Raw genomic sequence first — 22,411 nt, forward strand, 5'->3', positions numbered from 1 at the left:
CAAAATCAGAAAAGTATAATGAGCAACAAAATTCTGGACCTAAAAAATTAATATTCTTTATTTTTAAATAATTAAGGTGTTTTCCACTATGGTCATATAAGCATCATTAGTCAGAAAATCTCGTCCTTGACAAATTATTTAAAAATGTATATAGGTTTACTACAGTGTTTTTAAATTGTGGGTAAACCATAAATATGGACACAAAATCATGCCAATCATTACCGATACATGATTGACTGTAATTATTTTAATTAATTTAAATAATTGATATAATAGTGCTATATTTCTAAGAATTAACATGAATTACTCAGTACAGTAAAGCTTGGTTATAAATGTTGAGAAAAGCGTTGAAAGAGAGTTAGAGTGTATGCTCATTCGCCATCGTGATATGTCGTCAACCGTTTCTACTCAGGTATTTGAATTTCACGCTTGAGTAAATCGGCGTAATTGGCTTCTCGCATCCGATCTTTTTTCTGAACTAGTTTCCTCATTTTCTATTGGAACATAATCTATGGAAATATCACCTTTTTTACATCGTATTTCGACAATTGACGCTGCTTTATGCACGGCATCGCCTACTGCATACGCTGTTTAGTAACTCTATCCGAGAGCCAGTTACCATACAACTATTTTAGCGCTATCCGATTTCACAGTCAGATTGATGCTGAAAAGGTTTTAACTGCTTTCCGAAAAGTACTCAATCGACGAATTTGAATGAAAATATCATTAAGAAGAAATTACTTTATTATATGATTTTTCTGGCTGTTCAATGTAAGATGCCGACGTCTACTACAGTCCATTGGATGGAATCATTTTGTACCTAAACAAACGTAAAAATGCACCTGCAGACGTATGTGAAGTTATACGACGATAATAGATCGCTAATAACAACCTGTCGCCTACAACCATTCAATTTGTTGTTAATTTATCCAATCATCATTGATTATTTTTTATCGAAAGATTTTTCATTTTGCTTCACCATACCCGACGACGAAGATTAACCTATAGCCTGTTTTCAAAGCCGGTTCCAGTGCTTTTCTTAAACTTATGTAGATCAATGTTTTGCAAAACTTCATTGTAAAAATATGCGGTTGTTTTGTTCAATCGTATTAAAGGCATGCACAACAAGAATTTTAGAACCAGTGGATATTAACAAACATGTAATCAATTCTGATTTCGTTTTTGGAAATTCATTGAATCTGGTTTGTAACCAATACGTCGTTTGAAAGTTATCTAGAAAGTCTGAACCAATTATATTCGAAGCAATAATACCCTGTTTATCGTGTTTTGTACATTTTGTCTGCGTTACTAACAAAATGTGGTTGTTTTTCTACCCTTTCATCGTACTATTGATGTATGTTATCCAGTCTATACATTGCCAAGATTCCAGCAATGCATCGCTGTGTAAGAGCGAATGTCCAGAGCCATATAATCCCGATTTTGCTAGGGCAGGTAGGTTCATTTATTATTGTTTTAAAAAGACATGGAGGGAACTAATACTAGGCCTACACTGTAAAAGTGGACGTGATTTTGTTTTTATAGGCCTAGTTTATAATAACATATTATATATATATTTTACCGTACCCATTATTTTGTTAATATATTTAGGCATATTCATCCATAGGTTTATTAGTTTCATTTGGACTTTTTGTGTTGCAATTGATTTTAGATTGAACATGATCTAAGCAAACTATCTCAGTTGTACACACAGAGACATAGTAATATTTACTGGCATTGAACTAAATTGAGTGTTACAGTTTAGTCAACCATACACATCAGACATAATAGTAATATATTAGCATAAAAGTTATTATCATAACTGTGTTTGTACTACACTAAGAGACCTCTTCGTTAAACACGGGTGTTATTCAAATTAAATACTACATTTAGCTAACAATTTGAAATAGCCTTTTTGGAAATTATTATTAGGGCCAACTAAATTATGACAGATAGTCGGATAGTGGTAATAGCGTATAGGCAATGTCTTTCTGTGACATTTTGAAGGATTTACAGCGCCTTATAATCATCAGAGATCACAGAATGTTACACGTTTCATGAATAATTTATTTAAATTACCGATAAGGTTACCACGCCGAGCTGTGCCATGCATACAGTACTATTAGTTATAATTTTAACCACACATTTACATAAAAAGCATTAAAAAATTAATTTGTTAACATTGTGTTGTTTCCACATTCAATGGTCCATATGAATGAATGATTGAAATAAATCTGTCTTTACAATGATGTTAAACCAATAGATTTGTCCTTTACAGGAATAATTCTTCATGTCGGCTCAAGTAAAGCCAAATTTGATGGTAACTTAGTGTTGAACTGTAGTTTCGCAAGAGCAATACTGGAACATAACCAAGTGTTTGACGATAAGCGAGCGCCCTTCACAACCATGGCAGTGTTACGATACACAGACGTAAATAACCCCCGTGAATTTGAAAGGGAATGTAAGTATAATAATGGCAGTGTTACGATACACAGACGTAAATAACCCCCGTGAATTTGAAAGGGAATGTAAGTATAATAATGGCAGTGTTACGATACACAGACGTAAATAACCCCCGTGAATTTGAAAGGGAATGTAAGTATAATAATGGCAGTGTTACGATACACAGACGTAAATAACCCCCGTGAATTTGAAAGGGAATGTAAGTATAATAATGGCAGTGTTACGATACACAGACGTAAATAACCCCCGTGAATTTGAAAGGGAATGTAAGTATAATAATGGCAGTGTTACGATACACAGACGTAAATAACCCCCGTGAATTTGAAAGGGAATGTAAGTATAATAATGGCAGTGTTACGATACACAGACGTAAATAACCCCCGTGAATTTGAAAGGGAATGTAAGTATAATAATGGCAGTGTTACGATACACAGACGTAAATAACCCCCGTGCATTTGAAAGGGAATGTAAGTATAATAATGGCAGTGTTACGATACACAGACGTAAATAACCCCCGTGAATTTGAAAGGGAATGTAAGTATAATAATGGCAGTGTTACGATACACAGACGTAAATAACCCCCGTGAATTTGAAAGGGAATGTAAGTATAATAATGGCAGTGTTACGATACACAGACGTAAATAACCCCCGTGAATTTGAAAGGGAATGTAAGTATAATAATGGCAGTGTTACGATACACAGACGTAAATAACCCCCGTGAATTTGAAAGGGAATGTAAGTATAATAATGGCAGTGTTACGATACACAGACGTAAATAACCCCCGTGAATTTGAAAGGGAATGTAAGTATAATAATGGCAGTGTTACGATACACAGACGTAAATAACCCCCGTGAATTTGAAAGGGAATGTAAGTATAATAATGGCAGTGTTACGATACACAGACGTAAATAACCCCCGTGAATTTGAAAGGGAATGTAAGTATAATAATGGCAGTGTTACGATACACAGACGTAAATAACCCCCGTGAATTTGAAAGGGAATGTAAGTATAATAATGGCAGTGTTACGATACACAGACGTAAATAACCCCCGTGAATTTGAAAGGGAATGTAAGTATAATAATGGCAGTGTTACGATACACAGACGTAAATAACCCCCGTGAATTTGAAAGGGAATGTAAGTATAATAATGGCAGTGTTACGATACACAGACGTAAATAACCCCCGTGAATTTGAAAGGGAATGTAAGTATAATAATGGCAGTGTTACGATACACAGACGTAAATAACCCCCGTGAATTTGAAAGGGAATGTAAGTATAATAATGGCAGTGTTACGATACACAGACGTAAATAACCCCCGTGCATTTGAAAGGGAATGTAAGTATAATAATGGCAGTGTTACGATACACAGACGTAAATAACCCCCGTGAATTTGAAAGGGAATGTAAGTATAATAATGGCAGTGTTACGATACACAGACGTAAATAACCCCCGTGAATTTGAAAGGGAATGTAAGTATAATAATGGCAGTGTTACGATACACAGACGTAAATAACCCCCGTGAATTTGAAAGGGAATGTAAGTATAATAATGGCAGTGTTACGATACACAGACGTAAATAACCCCCGTGAATTTGAAAGGGAATGTAAGTATAATAATGGCAGTGTTACGATACACAGACGTAAATAACCCCCGTGAATTTGAAAGGGAATGTAAGTATAATAATGGCAGTGTTACGATACACAGACGTAAATAACCCCCGTGAATTTGAAAGGGAATGTAAGTATAATAATGGCAGTGTTACGATACACAGACGTAAATAACCCCCGTGAATTTGAAAGGGAATGTAAGTATAATAATGGCAGTGTTACGATACACAGACGTAAATAACCCCCGTGAATTTGAAAGGGAATGTAAGTATAATAATGGCAGTGTTACGATACACAGACGTAAATAACCCCCGTGAATTTGAAAGGGAATGTAAGTATAATAATGGCAGTGTTACGATACACAGACGTAAATAACCCCCGTGAATTTGAAAGGGAATGTAAGTATAATAATGGCAGTGTTACGATACACAGACGTAAATAACCCCCGTGAATTTGAAAGGGAATGTAAGTATAATAATGGCAGTGTTACGATACACAGACGTAAATAACCCCCGTGAATTTGAAAGGGAATGTAAGTATAATAATGGCAGTGTTACGATACACAGACGTAAATAACCCCCGTGAATTTGAAAGGGAATGTAAGTATAATAATGGCAGTGTTACGATACACAGACGTAAATAACCCCCGTGAATTTGAAAGGGAATGTAAGTATAATAATGGCAGTGTTACGATACACAGACGTAAATAACCCCCGTGAATTTGAAAGGGAATGTAAGTATAATAATGGCAGTGTTACGATACACAGACGTAAATAACCCCCGTGAATTTGAAAGGGAATGTAAGTATAATAATGGCAGTGTTACGATACACAGACGTAAATAACCCCCGTGAATTTGAAAGGGAATGTAAGTATAATAATGGCAGTGTTACGATACACAGACGTAAATAACCCCCGTGAATTTGAAAGGGAATGTAAGTATAATAATGGCAGTGTTACGATACACAGACGTAAATAACCCCCGTGAATTTGAAAGGGAATGTAAGTATAATAATGGCAGTGTTACGATACACAGACGTAAATAACCCCCGTGAATTTGAAAGGGAATGTAAGTATAATAATGGCAGTGTTACGATACACAGACGTAAATAACCCCCGTGAATTTGAAAGGGAATGTAAGTATAATAATGGCAGTGTTACGATACACAGACGTAAATAACCCCCGTGAATTTGAAAGGGAATGTAAGTATAATAATGGCAGTGTTACGATACACAGACGTAAATAACCCCCGTGAATTTGAAAGGGAATGTAAGTATAATAATGGCAGTGTTACGATACACAGACGTAAATAACCCCCGTGAATTTGAAAGGGAATGTAAGTATAATAATGGCAGTGTTACGATACACAGACGTAAATAACCCCCGTGAATTTGAAAGGGAATGTAAGTATAATAATGGCAGTGTTACGATACACAGACGTAAATAACCCCCGTGAATTTGAAAGGGAATGTAAGTATAATAATGGCAGTGTTACGATACACAGACGTAAATAACCCCCGTGAATTTGAAAGGGAATGTAAGTATAATAATGGCAGTGTTACGATACACAGACGTAAATAACCCCCGTGAATTTGAAAGGGAATGTAAGTATAATAATGGCAGTGTTACGATACACAGACGTAAATAACCCCCGTGAATTTGAAAGGGAATGTAAGTATAATAATGGCAGTGTTACGATACACAGACGTAAATAACCCCCGTGAATTTGAAAGGGAATGTAAGTATAATAATGGCAGTGTTACGATACACAGACGTAAATAACCCCCGTGCATTTGAAAGGGAATGTAAGTATAATAATGGCAGTGTTACGATACACAGACGTAAATAACCCCCGTGAATTTGAAAGGGAATGTAAGTATAATAATGGCAGTGTTACGATACACAGACGTAAATAACCCCCGTGAATTTGAAAGGGAATGTAAGTATAATAATGGCAGTGTTACGATACACAGACGTAAATAACCCCCGTGAATTTGAAAGGGAATGTAAGTATAATAATGGCAGTGTTACGATACACAGACGTAAATAACCCCCGTGAATTTGAAAGGGAATGTAAGTATAATAATGGCAGTGTTACGATACACAGACGTAAATAACCCCCGTGAATTTGAAAGGGAATGTAAGTATAATAATGGCAGTGTTACGATACACAGACGTAAATAACCCCCGTGCATTTGAAAGGGAATGTAAGTATAATAATGGCAGTGTTACGATACACAGACGTAAATAACCCCCGTGAATTTGAAAGGGAATGTAAGTATAATAATGGCAGTGTTACGATACACAGACGTAAATAACCCCCGTGAATTTGAAAGGGAATGTAAGTATAATAATGGCAGTGTTACGATACACAGACGTAAATAACCCCCGTGAATTTGAAAGGGAATGTAAGTATAATAATGGCAGTGTTACGATACACAGACGTAAATAACCCCCGTGAATTTGAAAGGGAATGTAAGTATAATAATGGCAGTGTTACGATACACAGACGTAAATAACCCCCGTGAATTTGAAAGGGAATGTAAGTATAATAATGGCAGTGTTACGATACACAGACGTAAATAACCCCCGTGAATTTGAAAGGGAATGTAAGTATAATAATGGCAGTGTTACGATACACAGACGTAAATAACCCCCGTGAATTTGAAAGGGAATGTAAGTATAATAATGGCAGTGTTACGATACACAGACGTAAATAACCCCCGTGAATTTGAAAGGGAATGTAAGTATAATAATGGCAGTGTTACGATACACAGACGTAAATAACCCCCGTGAATTTGAAAGGGAATGTAAGTATAATAATGGCAGTGTTACGATACACAGACGTAAATAACCCCCGTGAATTTGAAAGGGAATGTAAGTATAATACAAGTACTTTATTCTTTTACTAAAAAAAGAATGATGTAGATTAAGCATTAGTTAATACGATTCACTTTCTCATTATCGATAGTTCTTCTTTGACACGTATTAGCATTGAGCTTTACTATGTGCAGTAATTATTGTAAAGTGAACCAATTAATTATTATTTTGTCTTTCTACAGTATACATATAGAAGCAGGGACCTTTGTTGCCTGTGTTGTTAGGTATAAGCATTGCAACAATTCATAATTATATTGTCTTTCTACAGTATACATATAGAAGCAGGAACCTTTGTTGCCTGTGTTGTTAGGTATAAGCATTGCAACAATTAATTATTATTTTGTCTTTCTACAGTATACATATAGAAGCAGGGACCTTTGTTGCCTGTGTTGTTAGGTATAAGCATTGAAACAATTAATTATTATTTTGTCTTTCTACAGTATACATATAGAAGCAGGGACCTTTGTTGCCTGTGTTGTTAGGTATAAGCATTGAAACAATTCATAATTATATTGACTTATTTATTGATGTTTGTAAAAAGAATTTACAGCAGGGTCTTCCATCGATATTTGCTATGCCCCAATAGTTTGGAACCACAGTTCTAGGTTTGGCAGTAATCTCCGTCTAGCAATATAGTGATAAAGGTGTTTAAATTATCTGCCTTACAGTAAATTGTTTAAATATAACGAATAATCTAGCTACAAAAAAAAAAAAATGTTTCAGTTGTTACACGGCAGTGGGTACGCGTTTATTTGGAGTTTACAAACGTAAAATAGGATAACCAACTATAACCGTCAATTATGAAAATGGAACTGAAACAAAAATAGCAGAACCCGTATAATATGTAATGTCAATATAGTGAACGTTACCATTACTGTTTTTAAATATAAGAAGAAAATGTGTGTGCAATAGTCATTATATATTCGGCGCCTGCTTATAAGTTGAATGCATTTCGCCTACATCCAGTGATACCATGCACTAGCGACATTTGGCTTTCATAGTAACGTTACACATTAACAACTTTTAATGAAGCCTTATTGAACATTTTATCAATACAGTTATTGATTTATACTCAAATTATGTAACAACTTAAAAATTGAGATCATATTAATTTTAATTCTGTTGTTTTATAGCCTGTATTTGCACCGTAAATACGTGCACATTTCTAATTCTGATATTCTGAGAAATTTTTAATGTCGAGAAACGTACTCATATATATTCCATAATACAGTAGGTCATATGAATAATATGCTAAACATTACGCAATGTTACCTTGGTTTCATAAAGCATTTAATAAATTGCTCCCTAGTGAATCTTAAATAAAAGTATATGTTATCTCAACATAAATCTGGCTTATAAATCTACATAGATACATGAATATATAATTATGCTTAATACGTAGAGTACCAGTTCACAGTGTAAAAATGTGATGTCATTAATCATCAGTCTCAGTTAAATACCGTATATCTTTATTCTATCTTTAAATATCGCAACGTGTGACGTACCGTACGAACTCTAATCTAAAGAGCCAACAAAAAAGCATAAATAAAAATATAACAATATTCGAAAGATATCGTATAGTCAAACAATTGTGAAGTGCAAATTACGTATACACATGTTTTAAATTATCTTCCTATTAGAAAGGTGAAGTTGCCACAATAAATAGTGTACTTGTTTCAAATTCAAAGCGCTTTCACTTGGAATTATCATTATGTGTAGGTTCATTATTAATAGCCTTCTTTTTTTATCTAGTAAATGGAGAATATCATTACATGTTTTTTACGTCCTTGGTTTTAATCTTGAATAATGGACATGAACTTCCTCTCAAAACTACTAATATTGAGCAAATTTACCAAACTATCTACCTTCTGTTGAACGTTTTAAACATTCGTGAAATTAAATAAAAAATCAAATATTTATAGACCCAATGTTCAGGAATATCATGCATTATGATGTTTTATTCCCATGTTGATTATTACAAATATGATAAAAGCATTTCTGATTTAAAGTTAAATTCAGTTTTTACTCTATAATGCATTATAATCAAACACGTGATATGCAAAATGTATTCCCTCGATATAGGTACTTATTTTTTTCTTCTGATTTTAATGAATGGGCAGATTTTGTGAACAGGTTAACACGTAAATATAATTGTGCATTAAAAACACAGAATTGCCTGACAAATTGGTGTTTTCAGCTTTTACCGGTACCTATATGTTATCACCTACTATAGTATACCATGATTTACATTTTGTATTGAATATTATTTCCCAGTGATTTATTTTAATCTTTCATTATTTTCGTATTAATGATGCAACTCAATGTAAACCTAAGTGATTTAACTTGGAACGATATTTTGCAAATGATAATTATTTAAAGAATTTACCTAAAGCTATTTCATCATACCTATATTCTTCTCAGAGAACTGTTGGAAATGGTACTTGCCTTTAGCAGACTTAACTTAATGTTTATAAATGAGACAAATCAAACTTTAGAATATCACACTAAATAAAGAGCAATTAAAACAGAAACAATATTAAATATTTCAGACCAGACAAGTGTGTCAAGAACGTGCTTAGAGTATAATATGTCGATAGATCTATTAAAATACTGACTTTACAGCAGTATTGATTTAACATTGCCTTAATTTGCACTGCTCTTAGGCAAAGTTTTTTTTAAAATATCCATTAATGTTTTAATGATGTAATTGATGAATATATGTTTTGTTCATGTGTGAGTGCCAATAAATTTTCATAACAGGAGAAATGTTGCCACAATTTAAAAAGATCCACAAATACAATAAAAAAATCATAAACAAGATAGTTATTTTTGTTTATTTAAAAATGTTACATCGCAATTTAGCGATGTAACACAATGTATGTACAATTTTAAGTATTCATTTAATGCATTACAAGGGTACTATAAAAATGTATACAGTATTATACTATACACACACTACTAAAAAGGTCTGCATTATGTTCTACTGTTGTATAGATTGTATTGTCATAAAGCAGAATCCTAAAGGTGGTAATACGTGTTGTTTTACGAGTTGATGACAAAATCGTTGTTGCATGTCCGTTTATAGAGAAAGGTTGCACGAATGAACGATTGCAAAAGCATACATTACCTTTTTTTAAAACGCACAGTTGATGGCTACCAAGTGTTCTGTCTAATTATGTAAATTGATTTACAAATATATAATATTAAATCTAATTATAAATTTCATAGTGATAATACTAAACTTTAAACATTGGTTAAATTTAGTGGAATGCATTCACATTGTTCATAGAGCATTATGTGATGGATGGTTTCCATAAGTTTGATATACAGTTGATATGCAAATTAACTAGACACACGCACGAACACGTGATCTATTCTTGCGAGTACTGGCCTAAGGCGGGGATGTAGGAAAGCAAAATGTAAGTTCTTGTAGATCTACAATTGAGTACGTCTTCCAAGATATGTTCCTTAAGCTTAATTCATCCACACCATAACCAGACTGTTGACATCTTTAGGTTAATTGTAATCCGGAGTTATGACTTGACTTTGTGTTTTGAAAAAAAAAAACAAATAAACCTTAATAAGAATATAGTGAAAAGCTGTATAATGGTATAGTTGTTTGTGGTTGTAGTTACAGTTTATTATTATTATTTATTGTTTTATTATTTAACATGCAATAGTTAAAGGAACAATACAGAGTTTTCTGTTAGATTTTTTGTAAACTATTAATCCAGTATAGTTCGATTTTAGATATCACTAACAATTTAGCTCTGTCCTTCTTACGGTCAATATTCATGCTGTCTATTCACATAAATATGTGTTGTTAAAACGAACATTTTCATCAAATCACCTCTGATCAGCAAAACAAATAACTAATCATAGATCCTATTTATTTGTGTGCTCAAGAGAATTAAATTTCGATATTTTTGTTTATGATAAAATGACTGTATTGATTAGAAGAAGTTCGTTTTCAGCTTCTAGCAATTCTCTACGTATTAAATTATTCGCAGCCTGGTTTATTACAATGAATAATAGATGCGTATAATTTGGCGCGAAATTCCCGGCGGTACCATTAGGCGTTGATGCGCGTCTTCTGTCGTAGAGCTCTAAGTTTTTGTAGTGGATTATTGGTTGGTTTTCCCCTTGTGACCTTAGCTAACCGCCACGCGCACTAAACATATTCATGAAAGTATGCATTTTAGATAATAATGACCTGGTCTAACTCCATGTCAGTTGGCGGCGTACCTTTTTTTTCTAATATTAACCGGAAAAAATCAATCAGTTTATATCATAAACAATAGTATTTCAAATTATTTTGATTACATAGAGTTTTAGACGTGGTAAAAAAAGTATATCACCAGTGTTAACAGCAGTTTTTTGTGGCTCTTGCTTTTTCGTTGAAATATACTTTATTGTAAATAAAACAATCATCTAAGGTAAATTAATGTTGCACATTAAACCATTATGTTTGAAGTTGGAATTCATTTCTTTCTGTTATATCAATTATGATATGATTCTTGTGCCAAAAAATAATACACTATTTATCTATATGAATTATAAATCGAGAATTTAAATGTTAAATATTACAAATAAATACATGTTATTGCATTATAAATATTAAAGTGATGTATTGTATGTTGTGTTCTTCAATTTCCGGCAAGCAAAGTTACGAAACAGTGCCAAGCTATCATACTATGGTTATTATAATATTCTGTCACGTACAGTCGTAATTCTTGAATAAAACAGTCCTATATTTTCTTGATTGTACAATTAGAATTGGAAAACCAATTATTGTTCTTCAAAATCGATTAAACAAATCTTCTTTTTTCCGTAGTGTGTTGGCAAATATCAAACTTTAACATTCTTGGCGGACACATGGCTCCGGCTACACTGGCTGTCATAGATGCATATACAAGGACTCTTGGCGTCCCATACATTACAACGAGTTTGTCCCCAAAAGAACTCTATCCTAATCAAAACTTTGATTTTACGTGGAGTTTAAAACCCTCTCTGGTATTACCGCTATTGGATATCATTACACGTTATTCACCCGAGAGAGTAGCTTATTTATATGCAAATGAAGAAGGTAATGTTCTGTCATGATCTTGCTCTTATCTTCTATGTCTCGTATTTGAGATATAACCAAAATAGTATTTCAATAGCAGTATTACATAGTAGTAGGCCTAGAGTAACTATTTTTATGCAATAATTCCAGTATATAATTTCTGTAGAATTAACATACATTAATCTGTCAAAGAGTAAACTTACATTTTACTCGTTCCTGGTCATAACGGTAAACGTAGATCGCCTACCATTGCAAACACATTCTAACTTGTTAAGATTTTTTTTCTTAAGACTATTCTTATGAATTTCATGTCCATTCACAGTGTATTATTAATACTTATAAAATGTGTTTCTTCCCAGTGGAATTCATATTACATTATTGTACATGTGGACCATACCAACTCACGCGCAATACAATAGTAATGCTCAAACCGCCGTAATTATATTCTTTGAATTCAGTATAGATATGAACTTATCACCTGTGGCAAAACTTCTAAGTATTTTGCTAATTATATTTTAAATTGTCATTAAAGTCAGAATTAATCATTTTAAGTTAAAGTTAAACGAGTTCAACCAAACTAATGAGTTTCGATTTTTCTATTCCAACCGTGTTATAAAATCATTTCAATGATAATGTATGATATCTCTCGACAGTTTATTTTTTATCGTCTACATGTAAAACGTTTGTAGCTTATACATATTATGACTTACTAAGGTAAAAAAACCCTCAGATATAATGTTATGTTATATTATTTTCAGCATTTTTAAGATATCAAAACCTGAAGTCCAATTTATCAAATTCCTACATGAACAGTACTATATTTAAGAAAATAACAGGCAATATAAGGGACGATATACAAAGTCTACGAGATAAAGGCTGGACATTCTATGTTGTTGATGCTCCTGTACGTATAACACAAACGGTTTTAGATAACGTAAGTTATTGCTTGCTTTTATACTTACCAACCAAACTTTTTTAAGCACATACACATCTAACTAATGCATAATGTACCTCATTATTAAATACCAAATTTTAAGAAACTTATAACCAGCATTGTTATGTCTTCCTCCTCTAGTATTCCGGGACTGTATTTATATCTGTATTTTTACGATTATCTATTTAATTTTTACTTTGAATTTACCCAGGCAGCCTTACTAGGAATGGTAACGTTTAACTTCCATTTTGTAGTCGTAAACTTGGTGAGTATTGACATGAAAAAGGCCTATTTCATTTTCATATGATTAAGTAAAATACTAAAGGCATTATAAATCAAATGTCTTGTTTTCTTTGCTTTGCATGGACTTTTATATCTATTTTTATTTCTATCAAACAGAATGCTAATAAGTTAAAAGTTAACAGTTTCATTTACGGAGGAATGAACTTAACAGCCTTTCAGTTACCCGTGAACCAATCAAACTCAAGATTATTCAATTTGACCGTCAATTGCAGTGACAGAACAAATATTAAAAATAACGTTACGATTGACCGCCCAGACGTAAGTTTTAACGTAATTGTATTACGTTTTAGTTTTTATTAATAAAATAATTTTTGTTTATTCAAGAATAACAATCAAAGAGATATACCTAGAAGTAGGGAGCAAATTAATTGACATTTTTACAAACTATTTATGTAAAATGTTCGACAACACTTTTAAATAATGTACTACTACAAACAATGTTTACGTCACAGAGGTAAGAAGGTTCGATCTGTTGCTTTAAATGTATTCTCTTTAATAGAAAAATTTTAAGTTGCATTAACATTTATTATTAGGCTGATGCCATATTGCTCCATGACCTTTCACTTGTCTTGCTGAATGCCTTCGAAACAGTACTTGCTAAGTATTCATACATGCCCGTCAGTCAACGATCACAATGTTTCTGTAGCAGGTTTTTTGATTCAAAATGTTGTTCCAGACTTCGGGTGAGTTACGCATCATAACATGACAAGCACTTAATATATGAAAATGTATGTTTGTGTGATGTAAAACTAAACTTAATTGTGGTAATCTGTCACACATTAATCTTCTCTATTGTTCAGTGATTTTGTAGTAATTAACAGTACTGTTGAATAGTAGTCAGCCGTCATCTATTATTATGTTTCACCATGCTTTCATGATAACATTTTCTTGGTACTATCAAATTACATTACTGGTAGTACATAATGTCGACTCTATACCTAATTAGCATGAAAGTTCATCTGTGGTAATAATACTAAACTCTGTGAAATGGTTCTCATGCAACAAATTAAAGTGTTTTTTTTAAATTTATTTCAATTTTCTTCATTAATCAGAAAAACGAGTGTCTAATGTCGTGTTGCTGTTTGCAAAAGTTGGCAGAATCCAGCGTGGATGCACATGGGTGCACCCAGGGTCGAACTTACATCTCAGCTTTTCAAGAGGTATTGCATTATTAAACCTATGATCACAGAATTATCCAATATTGACAGAATACGACTAGATATTATTCATAATATCATTATAATATCTTCGTTATAAATATTTGTAAATGTTATTGAATTAAATATCATTCTTTGATGATAATTCACATTCCTAAACTAAACATTTTCTTTAGATTTTAATTATATTACGTTGACAGATAAAATGCTGAGTCAAACGATTTAAACTTCAATGTGACAGAATGCAAATAATATGGTGAATTCACATGGGATGTCAATCAAACACGTATTACGTTTATGATATGCATATTAAGTATTTCTGACCTAAAATGTGTCGTTTAATTTGACATATATTTGCAGATGATAGTTGACGGTTTGTCCGGATCAATTCAATTTGATAACGTCACAGGAGAACGTACATCATACACGCTTCAAGTTATTGGTATTAAGGATTCTGAATTCATACCGGTAAATACTCATGACTGAATGATTAAGTGTCTGTAGCCTACATTACTTAAGTATAACAAGATGGATTTAAGTTTTATAAAGATTAAGTTTACGGTTGATGATGATGAGAATGAGAATTTAGATTCAAGTGTATTTCCTCCATGTTGATGATATGAGTTTTATTTTTGATTATGATGATAATGACGACATTAATAATTTTCATATTAAACATTACGCGACCGATACTAAGGTTTAATCAAATTTGTTGATTACAATTATTATAGATTGCAACATGGAAGTCAGATAGGAGCGTGCGTTTACAATTTGCTAATTTTACTGAAGATTCCGTTGACAATAAAGACGAGGTTGAAATTTTAAAACAAAGAGAATTAATTGTCACTTCAATTTTGGTAAGGAAGTAAGGTATAGGTATTAGTCCTACACACTTAATGCAGCTTGTATTCGATATAGGACTAATAATTTTTTAAAGTTTTTGTTAATAAACACAAACATTAATGTATACTTCTCAATGCAAATATATATTTAACCTACTCATTCTTACAACATTTTTACAATAGTTATAATGTGTTTTTGTTTGTTTTGGAAAAGGACAAACCATTTTTGATGAGGAAGGATGACGAAGACAAGAACGCTGGGAACGAGCAATTTGAAGGTTACTGTGCTGATCTGCTAACCTATCTTGCAAACAAAATACACTTTAAATATCGAATAAAAATCGTTGCTGATCAACAGTATGGATCGAATAACACTGGTACATGGAATGGAATGGTCGGAGAAGTAATGACAGGGGTAAATGATGGTGGTGATGAATGTTAATCAATGTTTTTATTAAGAATTGAATAGTGGTAATGATCGTAATGGTGATGACAACTATGTTAACAATATAGTGGAACTACAAGTTAGCATTTGATAAAATCAACGTTTACCAGATTTAACCCTTAAAACATACATTTTGTCTTACAGAAAGCAGATATGGCTGTAGCAGGATTAACAATAAACGCAGAGCGTGAGAAAGCTGTACTTTTTACAAAACCATTTATGAACATAGGAATTAGTATCATGTATAACAAACCTCATCACTCAACACCGGGTATATTCTCGTTTCTTAAGCCACTTCAAGCTAACGTGTGGACTTGTGTTGTCTTTGCTTATGTTGGTGTCACCGTAGTACTTTACTTGGTGACTCGAATTAGTCCGTCTGAATGGAACTTATATGAAGTAGAACCTGAGACTTGTAGTCAGAAATCAGCAAATTCGAAAGAGAGTCCGATATATTTCAATATGTACAACAGTGTTTGGTTCTCTTTCGGAGCCCTGATGCAGCAGGGTGGAGAAGTCACTCCAAGGTATGTTTTTATTATATTCCGAACACAGCACAATGTATTTAATACTTGGTACTAAAACATGACTTGAATCAATGCAATTGAATCATTTTCGTAAACAACTAAACATGTTATGTATGATGTTCTTTATTTTCTTAGGTCAGTCGGCGGTCGTCTTGTCGGTGCAGTATGGTGGTTTTTTACGCTGATATTTATCGCATCGTACACAGCAAATCTAGCAGCATTTTTGACTATTGAAGTAATGATACCTGCTTTTAATTCTGTCGATGACCTTGCTAATCAGAGTATTATTAAATATGGTGCTGTCATAAATGGTTCAACTATGGATTTTTTTAAGGTAAACTAATTTAATATTATGTGTACACTTTGGAACCTATTCTCAATAAACATTGTTACCTCCTCCTGGGAGGTTATATTTGTCTGAGATATGTGTAGTTGTGTTTGTCTGTTAGCAGAATAACGTCAAAACTAAAAGACGGATCTTTACCAAATTATAACCACAGATAGATATGTGATCACGGACGACTTCAGTAAATTGTGGAGGCAATGCGGACTAGGATCAAAATTGTTGGCCACTTTTTATTATTTTACTAATTTTAGGCTACAAGGCGGATCTTCATCACGATTCTTGATCCTTCTTCTCTCCTTTTGCTCCTGGTGGATGTTGCAACTCTCTGATTGCTATTATTATTATTTACAGAATTCAAAAACACCAGTGTTGATGAAAATTTGGGATGGAATGAGAGAATCTTCCGATAACTTTGTAGCCGATAACAAGGAGGGTGTAGAACGAGTTCGACACTCCAAGGGGAAGTATGCATTCTTTTTGGAATCATCAGTTAATGAATTCAATAACCAGAGAGAACCATGTGATACAATGAAGATTGGACCGAACTTAGATTCTAAAGGATATGGTGTTGCATTCTCAAAGGAGAGAGATTGGCTGAGGTTTGAAGAAAAGAATTTAATAAAATGTGACGTATTAGTCAATTAAAACACGTCTGTATACTTAGTAGTAAAGTTGTTTGCTGGTGATTTTAAATTAAAAATATAATACATGTAATATCCGATCTTATAGGCATAGACCTATAGCTTTAATCTCGATATCCCCATTTGTGTTAACAGTTGTATAGAGTTTTTATATTGTTTTATTTAAATTGAGTCATTCACTATTGAAAAATAACCTCTGGCTTCTTTATGTACAGGAAACACTTCACCATTGCAATTTTAGAACTAAGAGAAAATGGTACATTATTAAAGCTAGAAAATAAGTGGTGGTATCACAATAGCGAGTGTGTTGATGCTTCAAAGCCTAGGGTAAGTGTCGTGTTAATTCCAACATTCTTTTTGTCATGTTTTGGCAGTCAAAATGAATAACTTCCACAAAGGAATAATAAGGGTTTTTACTGAGAAACTTACTTGACTTTCAGAGGCGTTTGAACATGACAAATCTTGGTGGAGTGTTTTACATTTTGATTGTTGGTCTGTTTGTATCAATGGTCGTTGCAATACTCCAGTTTTGTTGGAAGTCCAAGGCAGTAGCAAAGAAGAGAAGGGTAGGAAATGGTTATTCAGTGAAAATATGAACAATAGATTGTCTTTACACTAATACTGCGTCATATTGATGATGTAAAAAGAGAACAAAATGAAGTCGTTCTTAAAATGGATGCTGTACACAAGATGATCCAGAAAACCACAACTTGTTTCATGATAAAGTTTGTCAAAATATTTTACACAAGAATGTATTTCCTCTGACATTAACAGTCACTACCTCTTAGACCCAAATTGTACCTCAAAAAAAAAAAACATATCATTTCAGCTTTTGTTATAATAAACCAATACAAACTATTGTCTGCTAATAGGGTACAAGAACACATAGAAACGATATATCTAACGTGTGAAATCGACAAATAGGCTAGTAAATTGCACGTTGTATTAAATACAATTAACATCTTTGAATGTATTTCCCAGACTCCTATATCAGTTGTGTTGAAGGAAAAGGCTAGGCTATCTGTGACAGGAGAGGGATTACCTCTAACTCCTCAGTATCGCGATACAAAGGCTGCGTTAACTCCTCCTAGTATGCGTTACACTCCGTCAACTACCAGCACGGTAAATCATTACTTAAACGTGGTAAGTTCATGAGATGACGTCATTATTACGTTGCGTGTAAAGTTAAAGAATGTTAAAATTGTAAGCAAAAGCGATAATATCATTGTACATTCTCGTTGCATTCTTTTGCATTTGGACGCAACTTTAAAATGTTGACGTAATATTGTGAAGTTACAGAACATGTAGATTTACCTTTGTAGAAATTATTTTTTTAGATATGTACAGATTTATAGCCAGTTTCTAACAGCGTAATAATTATTACTGGATTGAAATGAATTTGATTTGTTGTCCTTGTTTGTTTTGTAGATTAACGTATTAAATTATAAATGTTATTAACCGTTAAAATGTTATTTAAGATTGTTAATAAAAACGTCTTGCATATTATTCAAATTCAGAATGTACTTTTTCTACAAAAACTAATAGACACTGTTGTTTAGAGTAAATGTATTACTTTCTAATACAGTGAAATTATATAGACTTTTGTAACTTAGCAGAACCTTTTTTATCCTTATAGCTTGAAAAGAAAGAAACGGTAAGGCAATTGCATCCTTTAATCAAGGCTCACAATTTTATTTACAAAAATATGTTCGTCTGCTTTTTAAATTCCCATTTCAGAATGTCATGTCTTCTGTTTAAAAATGCAGTATACATTGCTTATTCATTTTGTTCAAGACAACATTTTATATCACCCACGTATTAAAATCACATCTTCCATCAAAAATGGTCCGACTGTATACTTTATATTTAATAAAGTCCGATAGATTTTTAAAGTAGAATTTATAGACTCTACTAATTATTAAAATAGTTAACACCTTGGCATAATATTTTCTAAGCCGTGTCTCGCAACAATTATATCTACTGTTTTTATTTGTTTACTTACTCAAAGTATTGTGTTCATTAACATCATAAACATTTTACTTATTTCATCTTAAATAAATTGCTAACTCTAATTATAGAAAGATTAGCCCATTTAACTTGTATTTGTTTGTTTGTCTATGTTCATTTATGTCGCCATTTAATATACACTAACAAATACAATGTATGTATATCAAACGTATTTGCTTTTTAACATAAATGTCCTATTGTTTAGAATGCTTAACAATTAACAAATTAGAAAATATTGAAACTCGATCAGCGAAATTATTTGAACTAATCATAACATTTATTTTGTTATTAAAATGTCATTGTTTTTGTTAAATTGTATACATCTCCTAACTGTCGATGAAAAAAGCATCCAAATTTTAGATCACGTTACTAGGCATATTGTTGTGTAAAAGTTTGTCCATTTTGTAATTCTCTTAATAAATTTCGTTTAAGGTACACCTGTTAATTCGGTGTGTTTCTGTATTTGTATTCTACTACATTCCACTAACTGTGTTTAATACTTACAATCAATCATACAAAACATTCATAAGCATCGTGTTATATTATATTGTTTGATTAAGATGCCTATGTGGTGTTTCGTCGTCCATATTTAATACTATAGTTTCAAAGCAAGAAGAACTTTATGCCTACATAAATTGTATCAATAACAATGCTTTAAAAACAATAGCAACGTTTAATACTTTATTTAAAACTAACAACTCGCTTTATGTAATAAGCTCTGTACAAATTATTTGGAACAAAGCATGTTCAATGAAGATGTCACAATGTTCATTATTTGGAACAAAGCATGTTCAATGAAGATGTCACAATGTTCATTATTTGGAACAAAGCATGTTCAATGAAGATGTCACAATGTTCATATTATACCTTATTATATACAATGTATCTTTATTACAATTCAATAATTTTTACAGAGCTTTCATTGTTGCTGAAAATAAATGTATCAAAATGCTTCATAGATGATAATATTTTGCCATTAGATCATCATTCTTTCCTTTAGAGTTGAATTCTGTTTGATTGATGTAGTCTTTTCTACAAAAATATTGTATTATTAGACTTTAGTAATAAGGCTGATACTTGTCTAAAAAAACATGTTTTTGCATGAAGGTAATTATAATAGCTTAATTGTGAAAAAAGAAATGTAGAATTTTAACATTATTTTGGTTTGCGCTGAACAACAAGGATATGAGTTTGAACTCCCGACATTCCCAATATTCACTGTATTGTAATTTGTAATCAATATAACTTTTTTGATCTTTTGAGTAAATTAAAATAATAAAAAAAAAAACTGTAAATTTGTTAACATAAGCATTCTCAAATTTTGGATTTGTGCTTTCCATATGATTTACCGCCTATTTTAAAAATCGAGAAAAGATTATCTTTAAAAATAGAGAAGAGATTATGTTTTAATAATTATTGAAAATAAGGTATGTTATTGGAGAGAAAAATTAATAGGCCTATAATCATAATGTTATATCTGTGTGCTACCAAGCACTACAACCGGTACTTTCACTAACTAATTGTCTTGTCTTGTCAGTTATTCTTATCTGAAGAAGATGACGATGAAGAGGAAGAAAGAAATACTGTTGATATTGCAAGTTTATATAGCCGAACTGGAACAGAAGTATGAAATCAAGGCCGAATAGATAGAGGCTATTACAACTTTATATAGCCGAATAAAGTATAATAACTCAAAATGGATTATTTGCAATGCCGAATAGATATTCTTAATAGCCTGATCATGTAAACTGTACAATGTGAGACAGTGATTTCAGAATCATTAATATCTTCTTTGTGTTCACCAGAAGTTATTCTAATTATTGTGTTACTTCACCCTTTTGTTTTTGCCTTTTCTTTTTAATACCTTTAATGTAAAATTCATAATGTCAGATCGTAATGATGTACATAACTTACTATTAGCTAATTATTAATAGACTATCGATATTATAAATGTATTAATAGAAAATTACTACCTCTTAGTTTAATAAAAATGTGGGCCTAGTACCGTATGTCCTATAGTAGGCGACTGGCCTTTAGATTTGCGACGGCATAGTACCAAAGAATATTCTTTGATGATCTAATCAAATGTTCAAAGCAAAACAATGTTAGAATAATTTGTCAATTCCTGTGATATTACTGGTCATATGTTATTGATGGCATCACAATAGTTACAATGGGAAGCTAATACGAAGAAATTTAGATTAGTTGATGCTTCTTGACATTAAAGTATGTGTGACAATTGTGTTCTTGTAAATATAGTAACTATAGGCTATATAATAATATTCGGCTAACATTTAATAGCTTTTAGCTCTATGTTGAAAGTATTACCTACGCTTACTAATATCAAATACATAGGCCTAAATACGAATATACAGCTAGAACATTTAATAGCTTTTAGCTCTATATTGAACGTATTACCTACGCTTACTAATATCAAATACATTGTACTTTTTGTCCAATAATTGTAGGTAATTTTAATTATGCGAACAATTTTCACAATTTTTTAAATCAAAATGTTAGCATAATGTTTTGTTTATAGTCAAAGCAGCAGGTTGTTTATATATTAATACTAATGTCTACTGCAGCCATTATGATTCATTATTTGCATTTAAACTTTTGTAAATTAACCTGATTAAATTTTAGACTGATCGGCCATCTTAAATAACAATTTAAGTACTCCATAAGCTGTAGTAAAATGTAGGCCTATTTACCGCCATTAGTTGCACTGTAACTTGCAAAAAACTCCATTTTTGTAGACTGTAAATGTAAATACAATTTAACTCGTGTATGGCTGAATGCTCCTTATTAAATTAATGTTACATTTATCACAGAAAAGCAATAAAGAGATAGCAAGCAACAGTAAACTGTCTGATTTGTATATATTGTATAATAAGTGTTGAAATTATACCGATGATGGGGTAAAAGTTTAATACCGTAGTATGTCGTTGGTGGCGTGAGAAGCACTTCATGGATGCCTGGACCACTAGACCAAACATTTCGGTTGGCAAACAAAATGTTCCCTATTATGTCATAATTAATCATGAATTATTCATGACTTCTGCCCACGTTCGTCCTGGAAAAAAAATTACGCTGCCTGGATGCTTCTCGGGGGATCATTGCAGACAGTCAGACATTAAATTAATACGCAATTAATATGCATGGCATATATTATTTGCAATTCGAATTTTCTGGCC

At 32.3% G+C, this 22,411-nt stretch overlaps 1 protein-coding gene across 4 annotated transcripts; it reads left to right on the forward strand.

Moving 5' to 3' along the window:
• The first annotated feature begins 673 nt into the window (after nucleotides 1-673).
• Nucleotides 674-22,067, forward strand: LOC140050518 (glutamate receptor 4-like). 4 transcript variants are annotated; one of them, XM_072095754.1, is made up of 19 exons: nucleotides 677-1,452; nucleotides 2,276-2,458; nucleotides 11,785-12,036; nucleotides 12,774-12,949; nucleotides 13,161-13,214; nucleotides 13,349-13,510; nucleotides 13,786-13,935; nucleotides 14,305-14,412; nucleotides 14,770-14,877; nucleotides 15,141-15,266; nucleotides 15,466-15,666; nucleotides 15,841-16,223; nucleotides 16,359-16,557; nucleotides 16,921-17,168; nucleotides 17,426-17,537; nucleotides 17,651-17,776; nucleotides 18,192-18,353; nucleotides 18,847-18,864; nucleotides 20,755-22,067. In XM_072095754.1, the coding sequence occupies exons 1-19, from the start codon at nucleotides 1,317-1,319 to the stop codon at nucleotides 20,845-20,847; spliced, it is 2,997 nt and encodes a 998-aa protein (XP_071951855.1). In that variant the 5' UTR covers nucleotides 677-1,316; the 3' UTR covers nucleotides 20,848-22,067. The 4 variants fall into 4 exon arrangements, with proteins under 4 accessions (XP_071951853.1, XP_071951854.1, XP_071951855.1 ...); XM_072095755.1 differs by having other exon boundaries at nucleotides 678-1,452; nucleotides 18,192-18,332; XM_072095752.1 differs by lacking the exon at nucleotides 20,755-22,067 and having other exon boundaries at nucleotides 674-1,452; nucleotides 18,847-19,650.
• The last annotated feature ends 344 nt before the right edge of the window (nucleotides 22,068-22,411 follow it).

This window comes from Antedon mediterranea, chromosome 5, assembly GCF_964355755.1.
Source record: "Antedon mediterranea chromosome 5, ecAntMedi1.1, whole genome shotgun sequence".
Classification (NCBI taxonomy): Eukaryota; Metazoa; Echinodermata; class Crinoidea; order Comatulida; family Antedonidae; genus Antedon; species Antedon mediterranea.